The following is an 18,311-nucleotide window of genomic DNA, read 5'->3' on the forward strand; positions in this document are numbered from 1 at the left end:
AGGTGGGGGCACACCTGGCAGTGCTCTGGGCTTACTCCTGACTCTGTGCTCGAGGATCACAGAACCCTGGCGGGTTCGGGGAACCACGTGGGACCCTGGGGACTGAACCGAGGTCGACCGCGTGCAAGACAAACGCCCTGCCCTCTGAACTATCGCTCCGCCACCCCAAAAAAACCCCACAATTTTTTGAAAGAAAGAAAAATGTAACAATAATTATCTATCTTCACCCCGGGAGCGCCGCCTGCTGCTACCTAAGTGCATTCGTTCGGTCCCATCCTTACTGAGGTGCATTAGTTTGGTCCGGTTCCCTAGCGGCCTCTAGTCAAAGGGAGACGCGCCCAGATCCACGAGGGGGCGCTGTAGGCGCAGGGTCGTCAGAGTGCCGCGCCGGGCGCTCTTTGCTTTTTCCGGGAGCCGCCGGGGTGTCTGGAGTCCTCCTCTCTATCCGCCCGTCTCTGTGGTCTCCGGGCGGGGCCCCGCCCCTCCCGGGCCCGCTGCGCGCTGCTCCTCGCTGTCTGGACTCTGCCCCCAGCGACTTGGGGGCGCGCTGCGGGCCCCAGTGTCCGGCAGGTCACGGGCCATGGCAGTGCCGCGGTCCGCGCCCCGGGCTGGTGCCAGGTGAGCAGTGAGGTCGGCCGGGGAGCGGGCCGGACTCGGGGTGTACCCGGGGCGGTGTGGGCAGGGCTCCCACCCACCTTCCTTGCACCCCGTCCCAGCGGGAAGGGGGTCCCCAGGGGCGCCCCAGTGCTCGGCCCTCGGCTGCCCCAGAATTCACGGGAATTCTTGCCACCTCCTGTGCTCTGTTCATGGGTGTCCTGGATTTTATTATTATTATTATTACTATTTTGGTTTGCTTTCAGAACCTTAATTGCACAGTTTCTGGTTAATGATCCGCTAAACTTCTTGGCCCACTGTGGGCGCATGTAGGACGCTTGTTTTTTTATTTATTTCCTTCCTGTTCGCAGTCTCACTGCACTGCCCTTCTGAGACACGCGCCTTGCTGTGCTAAGTGGGTGTCTTGATCGCCCACCGGCCCAAGCTTGTTGCTCTTCCCTTGAAATGTAGAATGCTTGGAACTCCTGCAAGTGGTAACCCGGGAGTTTCCTCACCACCATGCACATACCTTTTTCACTCAGTACTTTTCTGTTTGTTAGTTTTTGTGGTGCCAGGGATGGAGCGCAGGGCCTGACCCATGTAAGACGGCTTTACTGCACCCCGACTCTGCGCGGCGTTTTGGGGAGCAGCCCTGCAGCAATTACCTGTCTTCCCCTTAGGAGCGCTGCCTGGTGCTATATAAGTGCATTATACCCGTGGACTTCAACCGGTTGCCCGTTGTGGGTATAAAAAGATCCAAGATTGCTGCTTTACGCCCCATTTTTCCTGCGCATTCCCCTAGAGAGGGATTTTCAAATTGTTTTCTATCCCAAAAACATTATTTGGGGGCTGGAGCAATAGTACAGAGGGTAGGGCATTTGCCCTGCTTGCAGCTGAACTGGATTCAGTTCTCGGCATCCCATATGGTCTCCCAAGCACCACCAGGAGTAATTGCTGAATGCAGAACCAGGAATAACCCCTGAGCATTGCTGGGTGTGCCCCTCCCCCCCAAAAATTAATAAATAACTTACTTAAGTTTTACTTTTTTGATCCTATGAATTTATTTTCTCCTAATTTGGAGGCCGGGCTGGAGCGATAGCACAGTGGTTGGGCGTTCGCCTTTCACGTGGCTGACCCAAGTTCGATTCCTCCACCCCTCTCAGAGAGCCTGGCAAGCTACCGAGAGTATCGAGCCTGCGCGGCAGAGCCTGGCTAGCTACCCGTGTGTATTTGATATGCCAAAAACAGTAACAATAAGTCTCTCAATGAGAGACGTTACTGGTGCCCGCTCGAACAAATCGATGAGCAACGGGATGACAATTTGGGAGCCACAGCCTGCTGTGCTCAGGGGTGTACTCCTAGCTCTGTGCTCATAGATCACCAGCACTTGGGGCCATGTGCTGGCCAGCAATTGAGACTGACATGATTGGGTCAGCCATGTGCAAGGAAAGAGCTTTGGCCCCATTTTATATTTGTTTAAATTTGTTTAGTTTGGGGGCTACACATAGCAGTGCTCAGGTGTTACTCCTGTCTCAGCACTCAGGAATTACTCCTGGAGGTACTCAGGGACCCATAAGGGATGCTGGGATTGAACCTGGGCCAGCCACGTGCAAGGCAAGCACCCTACCCGCTGTCCTATCTCTCCAGCCCCCATTTCCAACATTCGTTTATTGGCTTGCTGCATTTCCTGGGTAAATGATACATCATATGCCATAAATGACCATTTGATCTCTTAAACCCTCTCACTGATTGCTTTGCTTTTTTTTTTTTTTTTTTTTTTGCTTTTTGGGTCACACCTGGTGATGCACAGGGTTACTCCTGGCTCATGCACTCAGGAATTACTCTTGGCAGTGCTCAGGGGACCCTATGGAATGCTGGGAATCGAACTCGGGTCGACCACATGCAAGGCAAATGCCCTACGCACTGTGCTATCACTCTAGCCCCTTGCTTTGGCTTTTTGCTTTCCCCTTATAAATCCTTGATGAAGTGACGTGACTTCTCTTGCTTATGACCATAAGGAAGATGCAGCTAAAGGTTCCTCACTGACTGTACTTTTGGTTTCAGTTTTTTGTTTGTTCTTAGTTTGGGGCCACACCAGCAGGCAGTGCTCAGAGGTGACTCCTGGTTCTGCACTCAGAAATTACTCCTGGGAGACCATATGGAATGCTGGAAATTAAACCCTGGTCAGCCGTGTGCAAGGCCTTAGCCCCTGAACTATCTCTCCAGCCCCTGGTTTCAGTTTTGTTTTGTTTTGGAGGGGGGGGTCACACCCAGCGATGCTCAGGTGTGATTCTTGGCTCTGCACCCAGGAATTACTCCTGGCGATGCTCAGGGGACCATATGGGATGCCGAGGATTGAATCCGGGTTGGCCGCATGCAAGGCAAATGCCCTACCCGCTGCACTATCTCTCCAGCCCCAGGTTGGTTTTAGTTTTGGGGTTTTGGTTCTTGGGTCATGTCTGGCAGTGCTCTGGGGTTACTCCCTGCTCAGTGCTCAAAGGATTGAACTTCAGCCTCCTGTAGGCAAAGCATGCATTCCAGCTCACTGCACTCTGTCCGTCACTGTGTTTTTGCTGGGTTGGTAAATAACCTTTTGTTAGGTTAGTAAGTAACCTGTCACAGCATTATCAGGCTAAAGAATTTCCTTCCTAAGCCTGCTCGGTCCCACCGAGCCACTTTTTCTCAGGTCCTGGGCCCCCAAAATACCAGAACAGTGTAGCTAAGTTTGGTGACTTTGCTCAGATGCGCCGGCCCTCTTAGGCGTCTCCCGGCTCTTCCCGCTTCCCTTCTGCAGGCCCCGGTTGGATCTGCGGTTTCTCCAGCGGTTTCTGCGGATTCAGAGGGTCTTGTTTCCCTCTTGGTCCTCCCAGACGGCCTTGATGTTCCTGACCCTTTTGTGTGTGGCCCTGCTGGGTGAGTTGCGGGCACCCTGGGGTGGGGCCTTGCCTTCCCTGGGGAGTAACGGTGCAGCAGGAACTCAGGAGGGACCACCCCGTGCCTCCCTGACCCCTGATCGCTCATTCCCGACTCCTCTCCCTCCCGCAGAACAACTGGTGGTCTACCAGGTGGGCCTGATCCCCAGCCAGTACTACGGGGTCCTGGGAAGCAAGGACCTGGCAGGGTTTAAGAGCCTGACGCTCCTGGCCGTCTCGCTCATCGTCCTCAACTCCATGGTACTCTCTGCTCCCGACTCGCCCCTCGTGAAGGAAGCACCCGCCCCTGGGACTCAACCACCAGGAAGCAGGAACTGCACTGGGGGTGGGGGTGGCGGGGGGTGGAAGTCCCTGTATTCCAGGAACCGGCAGTCCGAGCTGCGAGCGGGCCTTTGGTCTTGCTGTTGGCCAGTCGGGGGCCCGTCCCTCAGCTGTGTGGAGTCCTCGGGGGCCGCCACGGGCTTCGGGTTCATTAGGCAGAAGCCAGCAGTGCCTCCTCCATGCCCAGAGCTCGTCTGCAGGGTCAGAGAGCCTTGGTGCTGGCAGAGAAGCCAGGACGGGGGCCGGGCCGCCTCCCGCCTGCTGCTTTTTTTTTTTTTTCTTTTTTGGGTCACACTGGGCGATGCTCAGGGGTTACTCCTGGCTTTGCACTCAGGAATTACTCCTGGCGGTGCTTGGGGGACCATATGGGATGCCGGGGATCGAACCCAGGTCGGCCGCGTGCAAGGCAAACGCCCTACCCGCTGTGCTATCACTCTGGCCCCCGGCCTGCTGTTTTCTTACTCCTTCCTGCTTGCTGCCCAGTCGCTGTCCTTTCCCCGCCCTCTCTCCTCTCTCCATTTCCTCACATGGCTGGGAGTGCTGGGATTTCGGGGGCTGCAAGAGAGGCTCCCTGCCCACATGGCCCCTCCCGGGGCTGTTCTGCTGGTTCTGGGGGGGAAGCCCCCTCTCCTTGCACTCTGGCACTTCTGATGGGTTTCTTTCTCCTCCCTCCCTCCCGTCCTCCCTTCTTCCCTCCACTTTACCACACCTGGGCATGCTCCTGGCTCTGCACTCAGGGATCACTCCTGGGAGAGCTTGGGAGGCTGTACAGGGTGCCAGATACTGAACCTGGGTCGGCCACGTGCCAGGCTGCTGCGCTACCTGCAGTACTGTCACTCCAAATCCTGGTGGGTCATCAAGCACCTAATGTGTGCAGAACCTACTCCAAAATTTGAGGAAAGAAATGCAGGAAATATTCAGTATTGCATTTGGGCTTGTGTTCAGTCAAGAAATAAATACAATATTTTTTCAAGTTGAAGGACCAGAGAAATAGTGCAGTGGGTAGGGCATTTGCCTTGCCTGAGGCCAGCCTGGGTTCAATCCTAGGTACCACATATGGCCGCCCCCCCCCCCCACAAACCCACCAGGAGTGATCCCTAAGCTCAGAGCCAGCAGTAAGCCCTCAGCACTACCGGGTGTGGCCCCCACAAAAACAGAACAAAACCCAAAAGCTCCATGTATGGTATGAGGAAGAGTCGTCGTCCTATAACTTGATCCCTTATTACGTATTTCTGTGTGATGGGGATCAAACCCAGGGCCTCCCACTCGTGACCTTCTTAGCTCGACGCTTGGCCACCCGCAGGACCCCCGACGTGATGCTCTAAACAGGGCTGGGTCACTGCAGGCCCCAGTGTCCTGTGAACTGAGACGCGAGCGGGAAACAGACCCCGCCCGCCGCCCCCCCCATTCCCGTCTCCTTGTGTCCCCACTGCGCAGCTGAAGAGCTTTGACCAGTTCACCTGCAACCTGCTGTACGTGAGCTGGAGGAAGGACCTCACCGAGCACCTCCACCGCCTCTACTTCCGGGGCCGCGTCTACTACACCCTCAACGTCCTGCGGGATGACATCGACAACCCGTAGGTGCTCCCGCACGCCCACGCCAGCCCAACCCCCCTCCCCCCAGGACGGTCCCTGCAGGGGATTCTCCGCTGGGCAGTTGCCTGGTGTGAGGACTTCCAGCCCCGGCAGGCAGCCCACACGTGGGCGCCGTGCCCTTTCCCCACTTCGGGTGCGGGGATTCCAAATCAGGCTCCCTCCAGAGAAAATGATCTCGCTTAGAAAATGCTGGGGGTGGTAGGGCGTTTTCCTTGCCCGCAACCGACCTGGGTTCAAGCTCCGGCATCCCATATAGTCTCTCTGAGCACCAACAGGAGTAATTCCTGAGTACACAGCTAGGAGGCGCCCCTGAGCAATGCTAGGTGATGCAAAACCTTTATTTATTTTTTTTCTCTTTTTGGGTCACACCCGGTGATGCAGAGGGGTTATTCCTGACTCATGCACTCAGGAATTACTCCTGGCGGTGCTCGGGGGACCATATGGGATGCTGGGAATAGAACCCAGGTTGGCCACATGTAAGGCAAACGCCCTACCCACCGTGCTATTGCTCCAGCCCCCAGGTGATGCAAAACCTTAAAATATATATATATATATACACACACATACACTAGAAAGTCAGCGCTTGCATTTTCAGCCATTTAAAAAACAAAAACACCCGGGACTGTGCTTGTGGGTGGGAGAGGAGCCCCCATGGGCTGACTGCATGCTTTGCCTGCGGGGGCTCAGGTTTCCGTCCCAACACCACACGGTCCCCCTGAGTGCCAGTGAGCAACGCCTTCCCTCAAAACAAAAAACCCAGGTGACGGGTCAGCCGAGGAGTCTGTCCCCGCCCCGTTTAATGCCACAGAGTGCCCAGGCCCTATTCTGCCTGCCCAGGACGTGCAGGGGTGTTCGTGCTGCAGCCTGCACGCTGCCTGCCTGTCTGCCAGCCGGCTGTCCTGTGTCTCTCCAGAGGACACTGACCCCGGGTGTGGGCACTGGCCCGATTTCATCTCAGGACACAGAAGTTTGTGTGGCCTGGGGCTTCGCGATATGCAGACTCCTGCCCCAGTGCTCTCTTGCTTCCTTCTGAGAAAGAACTTCCCTCTCCTCAAGCTCAGTTTTGCAGCATTCTTGGGAGGCTGCTGTGGTTTTGTCTAATTTGGCGTGTGTGGAGGCAGGGAGCAGTTGGGGTGGGGGGAGACTCCCAGGAGGTGATCGAGGGGCCCAGGAACCTTCTCTGGAACTGGGCCTGAGGATTTGGCCTGATGCTCCTAAGACTTGGGCCGGATTTCCCCGGCAACCCCCGCTGTGCTGTGGGGACCCTGCATGCTGCTGGCAGGGGGATGTGCTCTGGCCCCTCGACTGTCTCTCCAGCTCCTGTTTGGTTTGTCTTGGTTCGGTTTGATTTGGGGCGGAGGCCGACCTCACCTGCCTCCACTCGGGGGCTTACTCCCGGGTCTGTGCTCAGGGATCACTCCTGGCAGTGCTCAAGGAGACCATATGGGAGACAAGTCCAGGTCAGCCACATACCAGGCCAGCACCATAACCCTCGTTCCCCCCCTCGCCCCCCCCTCTCTCTCTCTGGAGAGCGCCGCATTTTGTTCTGTTTGCATAGGGCCAGTGTTGCTCAGCGCCTGTGGTGTTGTGGATCAGGTGCAGGCCTTGTGCTCTAGCCCCCGAGTTCTCTCCCCGCTCCGAGGTGGCTGTTCTCCACCTCATCAGCCCTCGAAGATTCCACAGTCACCTGGCGAGTGTAGAGGCAGGCTTACAAGGAGGAATGAGAGGAGGGGGCTGGCTTCCCTGAGCAGCCAGAAAATCGACTCATCTCCCCTCACTTTTTTTTTGTTGTTGTTGCTTTTTGGGTCACTCCCGGCAATGCACAGGGGTTACTCCTGGCTCTGCACTCAGGAATTACCCCTGGCGGTGCTCAGGGGACCATATTGGATGCTGGGAATCGAACTCGGGTTGGCCGCATGCAAGGCAAATGCCCTACCCGCTGTGCTATCGCTCCAGCCCCTCCCCTCACTTTTTAAATTTGACTTTGCCCCCTGGATTCTGGGCCTTTCACGTTGTGGCTATTTCTGAGAGGTAAGCTAAGGCACCAGGACCAGCAGCTGAACCACAGGACCTCTATGACCCTAGAAAGGGTAGGAACCTTTGTCTGATCTTGTCTTTCTTTTTTTTTCTCTCTCTTTTGGGTCACACCCGGCGATGCACAGGGGTTACTCCTGGCTCTGCGCTCAGGAACCACTCCCAGTGTGGTGCTTGGGAGACCATATGGGATGCTGGGAATCAAACCCAGGCCGGCTGCGTGCAAGGCGAACACCCTACCCGCTGTGCTATCGCTCCAGCCCCTGATCTTGTCTTGCTGACCCCACTGAAAGGCAGGGTGGGGGAGGAAGGGGTGCTGAGGGTCCCACTCTGCCTCTCGCCCCAGGGACCAGCGCATCAGCCAGGATGTGGAGCGGTTCTGCCGGCAGCTGAGCAGCGTGGCCAGCAAGCTGCTTATCTCCCCCTTCACCCTGGTCTACTACACCTACCAGTGCTTCCAGAGGTAACCCGCCTCCCCGCAACCCTGCCCCAGTCTCACGGGGTCAGTGTCCCTAGCACCAGCCTTCCCTCCCGCCACCTGCTCCCCAGGAAGCCCTCCTTGGCCCTTGTCCTCCCTCTGCCTCGAGGTGGACCTGTGTATAGGGATCCTGGCGTCCCCACAGCTTAGTGGGCGCCACCTGGTCCCAGCAGGCGCTGGCACTGCTGAGATGGGCGGGACCGGCCCCGCCCAGGGAGCAGGGGGCGGGGTGTGTGGTGGCCACACCCTCCCTGTCTTTCAGCACCGGCTGGCTGGGGCCTGTGAGTATCTTCGGATATTTCATCCTGGGAACCATCGTGAACAAAATGCTGATGGGACCCATCGTGGCCAAGCTGGTCCAGCAGGAGAAGCTGGAGGGGGATTTCAGGTGCGTCTGTGGCTTGGGATTCCCAGGCAGGGCCTCCCAGCTAGGGCACCTGCAGGCTAAGCCTGGCCGCTTCAGCGAAGGACTCGATGGCTCAGCGGGGAGGGCGCTTGCCTTGCACACGGCCTACCTGGGTTCGATCTCCCGCACCCCACGTGGTCCCTGGAGCCTCACCAGGAGTGATCTCTGAGCACAGAGTCAGGAGTCAGCCCTGAGCGCCGCTAGGTGTGGCCCCCCAAACAGACCAGACCCAACAAAAAAAGACTGATTCAAATCCCACCTGTGGGGGCTGGAGCGCTAGCACAGCGGGTGGGGCGTTTGCCTTGCACGCAGCCGACCCGGGTTCGATTATTCCCAGCATCCCATATGGTCCCCTGAGCACCGCCAGGGGTAATTCCTGAGTGCAGAGCCAGGAGTAACCCCTGTGTGTCGCCAGGTGTGACCCAAAAGGCAAAAAAAAAAAAAAAAAAAATCAAATCCCACCTGTGTCGGACACCAGCCCTTGGCCCCAGGACAGTCTGGCGTCTGCTGTGGGAGCTGCGGCCACTGGGAGAGCTGCAAGGAGGCCCCTCATCAGTGTCATCCTGGCCTCCCCCCATGCTCTGGTCCACGCACTGCCCTGCAGGGGACCATGCCCCGTGGCCTGCCCTGCGGTTCTCCCCGGTCAGGCCCCGCCAGGCCGTCTCCCTGACCCGAGGCTCTGAAGGCCAGTGCTGCTCACACCCACACGTGGTTCTCCCGGGCCCACACAGGTTCAAGCACATGCAGATCCGCGTGAACGCCGAGCCTGCTGCTTTCTACAGGTGAGCCTGGAGTGCGTGTTCCTCCCCTCGGCCTCGGCCCTCCTCACCCCGCTGCTCTCCCCGCCCTCATCTTTCTCTTCCTTGGCCCAGGGACATGCTCTCTGGAGGGGCGGGACAGGCTCCCTCCCGGGATGGGATGAACAAACGCTTCCTTCTTTGCTGAGGACTGTAGGGCCTCTGCCTCTGGAAGTGGCCATCTGTCCCAGTGGGGTCCAAGGCTGCCCCCTGTCTCTAGCAGGAGGGGACGGAGCCCCCAGGAAAGCAGGGGGGTCTGGGGTACAGCAGCATTGTGGAGTCGCATTTCTGTCCCAGCCTGAGACACGGCTCTGCGCTGCTCCTGCAAGGCCTGTGTTTGGACTAGGGGTTGGGAGGGTGGGAGCCCGTCCTGGGCCGCGTGCGGGGGTGGGGAGCAGGGATCCCGGCTTCTTGAAACCTCAGGCTCCGTCTCTGCAGCAGTTGGTAGCTGCCACCGCTGGGGGGTGCCAGTAGCGCTGGGAATCTCGGCTCGGAGTTAGGCTGTGGGGGATAGAGCTGGCCTGGAGCAGTTCTGTTCGGGAAGCTACGGGCATTGGCAGTTGGTTTGTGGAGATCCAGATGGATTTCACACACACACACACACACACACACACACACACTCCCTGCTGGCCTCTTCCCTGCTCCAGGCACACACACACACACACACTCCCTGCTGGCCTCTTCCCTGCTCCAGGCACACACACACACACACACACACACACACACACACACACACACACACATACACACACACTCCCTACACTCCCTGCTGGCCTCTTCCCTGCTCCAGGCACACACACACACACACACACACACTCCCTGCTCTGCTGGCCTCTTCCCTGCTCCAGGCACACACACACACACACACACACACTCTCTGCTCTGCTGGCCTCTTCCCTGCTCCAGGCACACACACACACACACACACACACTCTCTGCTCTGCTGGCCTCTTCCCTGCTCCAGGCACACACACACACACACACACACACACACACTCCCTGCTGACCTTTTCCCTGCTCCAGACACACACACACACTCCCTGCTGGCCTCTTCCCTGCTCCAGGCACACAAGCACACACACACACACACACACACACACACACACACACACACACACACACACACACACACTCCCTGCTGGCCTCTTCCCTGCTCCAGGCAGAGGTTGCAGTGCACCTTCGCAGCCCTGGGTTGGGAGCACCCAGGGGCCTGAGAGGGAGTGTAGTGGGTAGGGCCCTTACCTGGCATGTGGCAGACCTCAGCTCATCCCAGGGAACCTGTATGGTCCCCCGAGCCCTGTCACGAGTGATCCCCAAGCGCAGGGCCAGGATGACCCCTTAGCGCAGTCAGGCTTAGCCCCAAATAGAAACAACAAGCAAAGAGGAGCACCTCCCCGCCGGAAACGTTCCCCCCTGTAGCTGTCACCCAGCGCAGTCAGCCAGAGCTGCTCACTCGCCAGGTGTCTGCTGGTAGGTGCCTGGGCAGAGGGTCCTCCTGGGGCCTGGCGCTTTATATTCAGGAATTCCGACTCTAGCCCCGAGTGCGGGTGGGACTGGCTCCTTGGTACAGGTGAGGAGGTGGATGCTCAGTTTTGTTTCTGGGCCCACCACAGCAGTGCTCAGGGCTTCCTCCTGGCTCTGCACTCAGGGATCACTCCTGGCGGTGCTCGGGGGATCACCTGGGGTACCTGGAATCGAACCAGCGTTGGCAAACACCCTCCCCACTGTACTAGAATGACAGTACCATATGCTTAGGCTTAAGGATGTCGGCACCTCCCATCAGGGTTGTCACTGGCCAGGATAAGGTCGGCCGGGTCGTGTTCGTTCAATAGTAGGCTGGATGAACAAAACACCCAGTGCCTGGGTGCTCTGGGCAGACAGGATCCCGGGGTCATTTTGATGGACTAGGCCCCCACTCAAACAACAAAATCGGTTTGGTCGGGCCGGAGAGAATACGGCAGGGAAGGGCCAGGCCTTGCACGCAGCCACCCTGGGTTCGACCCCAGGCACCACTTAGGGTCTCCTGAGCCCCTCCAGGGGTGATTCATGTATCTCTGCAGGTATGTCTGTGCCTGCAGAGGTGTGTGTGTGTGTGTGTGTGTATGTAGGTGTGTCCATGTGTGAGAGGTGTACCTCTGCAGGTATGTCTGTGCCTGCAGAGGTGTGTGTGTGTGTGTGTGTGTAGGTGTGTGTGTGTGTAGGTGTGTGTGTGTAGGTGTGTGTGTGTGTAGGTGTGTGTGTGTAGGTGTGTGTGTGTAGGTGTGTGTGTGTATGTGTGTGTGTGTGTGTAGGTGTGTCCATGTGTCAGAGGTGTACCTCTGCAGGTATGTCTGTGCCTGCAGAGGGGTGTGTGTGTGTGTGTGTGTGTGTGTGTAGGTGTGTGTAGATGTGTGTGTGTAGGTGTGTGTGTAGATGTGTGTGTGTAGGTGTGTGTGTGTGTGTAGGTGTGTCCATGTGTCAGAGGTGTACCTCTGCAGGTATGTCTGTGCCTGCAGAGGGGTGTGTGTGTGTGTGTGTGTGTGTGTGTGTAGGTGTGTGTGTGTGTGTGTAGGTGTGTCCATGTGTCAGAGGTGTACCTCAGCAGGTATGTCTGTGCCTGCAGAGGGGTGTGTGTGTGTGTATGTGTGTGTGTGTAGGTGTGTCCATGTGTCAGAGGTGTACCTCAGTGGTATGTCTGTGCCTGCAGAGGGATGTGTGTGTGTGTGTGTGTGTGTGTGTGTGTGTGTGTGTGTGTGTGTGTAGGTGTGTCCATGTGTGAGAGGCCCAGGGTTCTCCAGGCCAGGCCAGGGGTGATTCGTGTACCTCTGCAGGTATGTCTGTGCCTGCAGAGGGGGTGTGTGTGTGTGTGTGTGTGTGTGTGTGTGTGTGTGTGTGTGTGTAGGCGTGTCCGTGTGTGAGAGGCCCAGGGTTCTCCAGGCCTCCGGCACGTGCCGGTCTTTCTCGCAGGGCTGGGCACGTGGAGCACGTGCGGACCAACCGCAGGCTGCAGGCGCTGCTGCAGACCCAGAGGCAGCTGATGGCCAAGGAGCTCTGGCTGTACAGTAGGTGGCGGGAGCCCTACCGCCCTCCCCGAGCCCCCCTGCACCGCCCCTCGCGCTCTGCTGAAGGAGTGAGCCAGGGCGGCCCCGCCTCAGCGCGGAGGGTCCCGGGGAGGCCGCCCTGCCTCTGGCTCAGAGCACAGGCGTGGCTCGGGGGCTCAGCCAGGCTCCCCCGCAGTTGGCATCAACACCTTCGACTACCTGGGCAGCATCCTGAGTTACGTGGTGATCGCCATCCCCATTTTCAGCGGCGTCTACGGAGACCTGAGCCCCACCCAGCTCAGCACCCTGGTCAGCAAGGTGAGCTGCCCTCTCCTCCTCCAGGACGCCCTCCTGCCCTGCTCCCCGCCCGGCCCTGGGCGCGGAGTCCACACTCCCTGTGCCCGTCTCCGTCCAGAACGCCTTTGTGTGCATCTACCTCATCAGCTGCTTCACCCGGCTCATCGACCTGTCCACCACGCTCTCGGACGTGGCCGGGTACACACACAGGTGGGCTGCGGGCTGTGCGCTCGGACACAGGGCAGGTACCCGCCGGGAAGTCGGTGGAAAACCACTCACCCTGCGAGGATGGAACCAGCTCTCCCCACTCCCTGGCACAGGGGACTGGGAGGGGCGCTTTGTACCCGCTGCCCAGGCCACGCTCGGCCTTTCCCCCTCCTGCCCAGGATCGGCGAGCTCCAGGAGACCCTGCTGGCCATGTCGCATAAGTCGCAGGACGATGAGATCCCGGACGAAAGCGAGTGGGACTTTGACGGGTAAGCCCAGCGGGCAGGGCTGCTGGGTGGGCACAGGGCCGGGGTCCCGCATGGCCCAGAGCCTGCCCTCCCGGTGGGCAGCAGAGTGCCGAGAGGGGAATGCCGAATGTGCCCGTGAGTGAGGCTCTTCTCGTCATTCTGTTCACTGACCCTGGCCCCTGGACGGAGGAGGCCACGCCCAGCTGCTTGGGCCTGAGAGAAACAGGATGCAGGGGGCTGGGCCAGGGAGAAGGCTCGGAGGGCAGGCGCGCATGCTCTGTGGGCGGGAGCCGGTGTCCGAGCACCCTTAGGAGCAGGCTCCCAACACTGAGGTAGAAGCAGCTTCGACTGTGGCAGGGTGACTGCCCCCGCCACACCCCCAACAAACATAGCAAAATCGGTTTGGTTGGGCTGGAGAGAGAATACAGCAGGGAAGGCACTGGCCTTGCCCGCAGCCACCCTGGGTTCCACCCCGGGCACCACTTAGGGTCTCCTGAGCCCCTCCAGGGATGATTCAGTTCCTCTACAGACGTCTGTATGTGGAGGCGTGTCCATGTGTACAGGCATGTTGATGTATGCGGATGTGTCCATGGCTGTTGTGTTTCTGGCCTTTGTGCCACTGTCCCCCTCCCCTCCCCACTGGTCTCAGCAGGGCGGGTTTCTCGGGAGGCCAGCCGGGTGCCTCTCCCAGGCCCTCCCCAGCCTGTCCTCCGTGCATGCACACCCCTGGTTACTCTCCCTCTCCTTGTTTTTCTCTGGTGGGGAGCCACACCGGGCAGTGCCGGGGGGCTACTCCAGCTCTGATTGAGGGGTGGCTCTCAGCAGGGATTGGGCATCTCAGCATGTGGTCCTGGGGATTAATCTGGGGCTCTGATTGCAGAGCAGGTTCTCCTGCCCATTGAGCCAGCTTCTCAGCTCATTTCTCCAGCTGGGCAAGAGGGCCGGGAGAGTAGAGGGTCATAGTCATCGGTGCTCAGGGATCGCCCCTGTCAGTGCTCTGGGGGACCCCCGCAATGCTGGGGAAGCCACATGCAAGGAAAGCCCCTTACCCCCATCCTGTCCCTCCACCACCCCTCCCTGTTCAGACCCCAGCAGCGGTATTGGACCAGGGCCGGACCCTGCTGCTGGTTTTCCCGTCAGCGTGTCCCCCAAACCCCGTCTCCAGCCCGGCTCACGTGCTGAGGTTCCGGGCATCGGGACTTCAGCGCGGTGTGTGAGGCCCGACTCAGCGCCTGGGCAGCCTCTGCTCAGAGCGGACGCCCTCAGCTCCTGTACCCCTTCTCCCCTCGGACCCCAGGGCCCCGGGACGGCCCGGCGCAGAGCCGGCAGACACCGCCTTCCTTCTGGAGCGCGTCTGCATCTCCGCCCCTGCCTCCTCCGACCGGCCCTTCATCCGGGACCTGAGCCTGAAGGTCTCCGAGGGCCAGAGCCTGCTCATCACCGGGAACACGGGCACCGGCAAGACGTCTCTGTTGCGAGTGCTGGGCGGCCTCTGGGCCAGCTCCCGGGGTGAGGGGCCGGCGTGTGCTCGTGTCTCGGGGGAGAGGGGGGTGGGGCCGAGCGGCCGCTGCCCTCCCCGGGAGATGCACAGCGGCAGTGTCTGGGGGTCTGCAGGGTCGGTGCGGATGCTGACGGACTTCGGGCCCCGGGGGGTGCTGTTCCTGCCCCAGAAGCCCTTCTTCACTGATGGGACCCTTCGGGAGCAGGTCAGCGAGTTCCGGGACCCCCTGACAATATCTTAGCTCAGCCTGGGGCGCTGCTGGGGCGGGTGGTGAGGTCTGTCACCCACTTTGTACCCAGGAACTGCTCCTCGACGAGATCATTTGGTGGGCGGGGAGCACACCTGACAGACTCGGGTTACTCCTGGCTCTGCTCTCGGGAATCACTCTTGGCGGTGCTTGCGGGGGGGAGGGGGGTCATAGAAAGTGCCAGGGATCGAATACAGGTCAGCGTTATGCAAGGCAAATGCCCAACCCGCTGTACAATTTCTCTGGCCCCTCTAAGAGCGTTTTAGGTCCAGAGAGGTAGTACCACGCGTACAGCACTACTTTGTACACATGTAGGTTCCATCCCCGACACCCAGTATTATCCCTGTGCCTGCTGGGAATAATCCCTGAGCCCCACGACAAAATCACTTTTTTCAGCATGCGTGGGTGGGGTCTGGTGGCAGAGCCCCCCTGGAGGCAGGGCACGCTGTGGAGTCACAGGCTGGGTGTTCCGGGTGTTTGTTGGATTCTGGGAGTCCCCCTTCCGGGGTCCATAGGCTGAGACACAGCAGTTGGTTGGGTGGAGGGGCTTGGGGGGGGCTGGGTGTGTGCAGCCTCATGTTTTTTGTTGTTGTTGTTGGGGGAGGGTCACACCCGGCGATACACAGGGGTTACTCCTGGCTCTGCACTCAGGAATTACTCCTGGCGGTGCTCAGGGGTTCATATGTGGTGCTGGGAATTGAATCTGGGTTGGCAGCGTGCAAGGCAAACGCCCTCCCCGCTATGCTATCGTTCCAGCCCTTGTGTGGTTTTGGTTCCTGCAGGTGATCTACCCGCTGAAGGAGATCTACCCCGACTCGGGTGAGCTGGCCTCCTGCCCCCGGCCCCTGCTCAGCCTGACCCTCAACAAGACAGCCAGCCTCGACTGCATTCCTGCCTTCCCCCCCCCCAGCACCCCCTCCCCAGCTCAGCTGTTGGCTCCAGGGGGTCCCTGACATCCCCTCCCCGCCCAGGAGTAGAAGGAGGGGGGTTCCTCCTTGGAGGGCTGGATCCGTCCCTCCCCAGCTCTGACCCCAGTCTGCCCCCTGCTAGACGGAGCCCAGTCTCCCTGGTGCCCCCACGGTGCCGCCTCTTCAAGGAGACCTCTCTTTCTGTTCTGCAGGTTCCATTGATGACGAGAGGATCATGAGGTTCTTAGAGTTGGCAGGGCTGGTAAGTGGGGGGTTATTTCCAAGCCCACCTGTTAGCATCCTTGCAGGGGGCCTGGAGCCCGCTGGGGTGTTGTCAGGAGCAGGCCACCAGGGGGCGCCCGCTTCCAGCTGAATTGAAAGCTGGCCGACTAAAGCAGCTATTTTAGGGTTTGTTTTCTTTCCGGGGTGGGGGGCACACCTGGCAGTGCTCAGAGGCCAGTCCTGGCTCTGTGCTTGGAGGTCACTCCTGATGGTGCTCAGAGGACCCTGCAGTGCCAGGGAGCCAGCCCAGGTCTCCTGTATGCCAAGCCTGCACTCTCCGCCCCGCCCGAGGCCACTAAACTTCAGAAGATCTCAGAGTAGCTGCGGGGGTGCGGGGTGGAGGGTGCTCACGGCCTCCAGGGGGAGGTCTGTCACTCGAGTGGGTTGGGTAGGGGCCTGCGGTCACACAGGGTGGCAGGGGTGGGAGGGCAGCGCTGGGGCCTCTCATGTCTGTCCATCCCTCTGGGTGTGTTGCAGTCCAGCTTGGTGGCCAGGACGGAGGGTCTGGACCAGCCGGTCGACTGGAACTGGTAAGGAAGGGGTGGGGGGGGATGCTGCCACGCTGACCTCCCCGGGTAAGAGATGGCCGTGCCTGCTGGTCCTGTTGGCCCCAGGGTCCAGCGACGGTCCTGACTGCTGGCCCCTGAGTCCACTCAGTTGTTGGCCAGCTCCGCTCCTGGGGCCATTTGCTTCCCTTTCGGAACCAGCTGGCACAAGCCATCTCCTCTTCTCCTCCCCCGCCCCCGTGTCAGGTACGACGTGCTGTCCCCCGGGGAGATGCAGCGACTGTCCTTTGCCCGGCTCTTCTACCTTCAGCCCAAGTATGCAGGTGAGGTTGCCCCCTGCAGGAGGGGGCCGGGGCTGGGCGCCTCTGTGTCCCCGAGCTGTGGCCCTGGCGTGTCCCTCGGCTGCATTGGTCCCCGCAGCGGGTGGGGCCAGCCTTGAGAGGACCCAGGCTTTGACGCCCTGGGACTGAGCTCTCCGTGAGCTGGCACCCCGCCCAGTGGTTGGGGACTCTTTCCCGGACCCGCCTGGGCCGTGGCCGCACCTGTGTCTCGGAGGCCGAGGGGTGTTTGTCCTTCTGAGGCTAGGGGCTGCCCGAACGCAGCCCGGCCTCCTGCCCCTGTGGTCACCCCCCTCCCAGGACAGGGCTCCTGCGGGCAGCTCCCGGCCTCCCCTGGCGCCTGCAGAGGTGAGTGTGGTCTGGAGGGGCAGCCCGGGCGGGACTCAGCTCCCCTGGCGGGCTCTGTCCCCCCCCAGTGCTTGACGAAGCCACCAGCGCGCTCACAGAGGAGGCAGAGAGCGAGCTGTACCGTGTCGGCCAGCAGCTGGGCATGACGTTCGTCAGCGTGGGCCACCGGCGCAGCCTGGAGAAGGTGCCTGCCGTCACCGCTCAGGGCCGCAGGCCTGCAGGAGGGGGAGGAGGAGGAGGACGGTGGCAGAGAGCCAAGGTTGGGGAGCGGGTGCTCGGGTTGCCCCCTGACCCCGGCCTGCTGTCCTCTCTCCCAGTTCCACTCCTTGCGCCTGAAGCTCTGCGGAGAGGGAAGGTGGGAACTGAGCAAGATCAAAGTGGAGTAAAGCCCAGGACGCCCGTGGCCACCGGAAGGAGAGCCGAGCTCGGGGCTGGGGGCAGGTCCCCGCGGAGACCCAGGGGGAAGGACCGGGGGGTCCCCGTTGCCTTGTGCCTATGCCTTGTGCAGAGGAAGCCCTGCAGCCGGCAGCCACCCCCCCACCCCGGAACACACAGGCCCGCTGGGGCTCCATGGCGCACTGATCCCCCACACGGAACCTCATGGTGCTTTCTGAAGAGAATCCCGCCCCTGCGGAAGGGTCCAGGAGACGACGCTGGGCGGAGACCCCGGGACCCCGGGATCACTTCAGTCCATCTGATTTTGTGGCTTTTCACTTTAACTGACCTCTTAAGTGTCGTGACTTTTTTATCAGGGAAGTCATTAAACAGGTGTTTTTCTGCGGCATTCCCCCTTCTCCACGTGGATTGGTCTTTCAAGGCTTCTGCGTGTGTGTTTGCTCGGGGGCTGACTCCCAGCTCTGTGCTCAGGAGTGCCTGGCAGTGCTCGGGGAGCCATCCAGGGATCGAACCTGGGTCAGCCCTGTACAAGGCAAGTGCCCTCCCCGCTGTCCTACGGCTCCCAGGGGCCTTGCTTGCTCAGGACTCTCGCTCTGCTGGAATCTTCTCTTCTGAGAGTTGCATTTCACACCTCCTCGCTTCCATTTGTCAGCTGTGCCCAACCCTCTCGGGCTTTTTTTTTCCCTGGGGGCAGGTGCCTCCCCAGCAGCGCTGGGGGTCCCAGGCACGAGCTCCTGGGCTCTCTCCCCGGTCCTTTTTTTTTTCCTTTTTGGGTCACACCCAGTGATGCTCAGGGGTTACTCCTGGCCCTTCACTCAGGAATTACTCCCGGCGGTGCTGGGGGAACCATATGG

At 60.0% G+C, this 18,311-nt stretch overlaps 1 protein-coding gene across 3 annotated transcripts; it reads left to right on the forward strand.

The window, feature by feature from the left end:
- The first annotated feature begins 432 nt into the window (after nucleotides 1-432).
- Nucleotides 433-17,848, forward strand: ABCD4 (ATP binding cassette subfamily D member 4). Of its 3 annotated transcripts, XM_004612286.2 has the most exons (19): nucleotides 433-618; nucleotides 3,389-3,507; nucleotides 3,640-3,767; nucleotides 5,286-5,425; nucleotides 7,825-7,941; nucleotides 8,219-8,344; nucleotides 9,094-9,144; nucleotides 12,106-12,200; nucleotides 12,376-12,497; nucleotides 12,595-12,686; nucleotides 12,863-12,952; nucleotides 14,229-14,440; nucleotides 14,546-14,637; nucleotides 15,462-15,498; nucleotides 15,800-15,849; nucleotides 16,347-16,399; nucleotides 16,622-16,698; nucleotides 17,130-17,245; nucleotides 17,379-17,848. In XM_004612286.2, exons 1-19 carry the CDS (start codon nucleotides 581-583, stop codon nucleotides 17,445-17,447), a joined length of 1,824 nt encoding a protein of 607 aa, XP_004612343.2. In that variant the 5' UTR covers nucleotides 433-580; the 3' UTR covers nucleotides 17,448-17,848. The 3 variants fall into 3 exon arrangements, 2 of the variants coding, with proteins under 2 accessions (XP_004612343.2, XP_054987286.1); XM_055131311.1 differs by having other exon boundaries at nucleotides 12,624-12,952; XR_008629200.1 differs by lacking the exons at nucleotides 14,546-14,637; nucleotides 17,130-17,245; nucleotides 17,379-17,848 and having other exon boundaries at nucleotides 12,624-12,952; nucleotides 16,622-16,658.
- Nucleotides 17,849-18,311: the final 463 nt, after the last annotated feature.

This window comes from Sorex araneus, chromosome 3, assembly GCF_027595985.1.
Source record: "Sorex araneus isolate mSorAra2 chromosome 3, mSorAra2.pri, whole genome shotgun sequence".
Classification (NCBI taxonomy): domain Eukaryota; kingdom Metazoa; phylum Chordata; class Mammalia; order Eulipotyphla; family Soricidae; genus Sorex; species Sorex araneus.

Coding starts and splice junctions, on each gene's coding strand:
- ABCD4 (XM_055131311.1), top strand. CDS start 581: ATGGCAGTGCCGCGGTCCGCGCCCCGGGCTGGTGCCAG. Junction 5,426..7,824: donor CGGGATGACATCGACAACCC/GTAGGTGCTCCC, acceptor CTCTCGCCCCAG/GGACCAGCGCATCAGCCAGG. Junction 14,638..15,461: donor ATGGGACCCTTCGGGAGCAG/GTCAGCGAGTTC, acceptor TGGTTCCTGCAG/GTGATCTACCCGCTGAAGGA.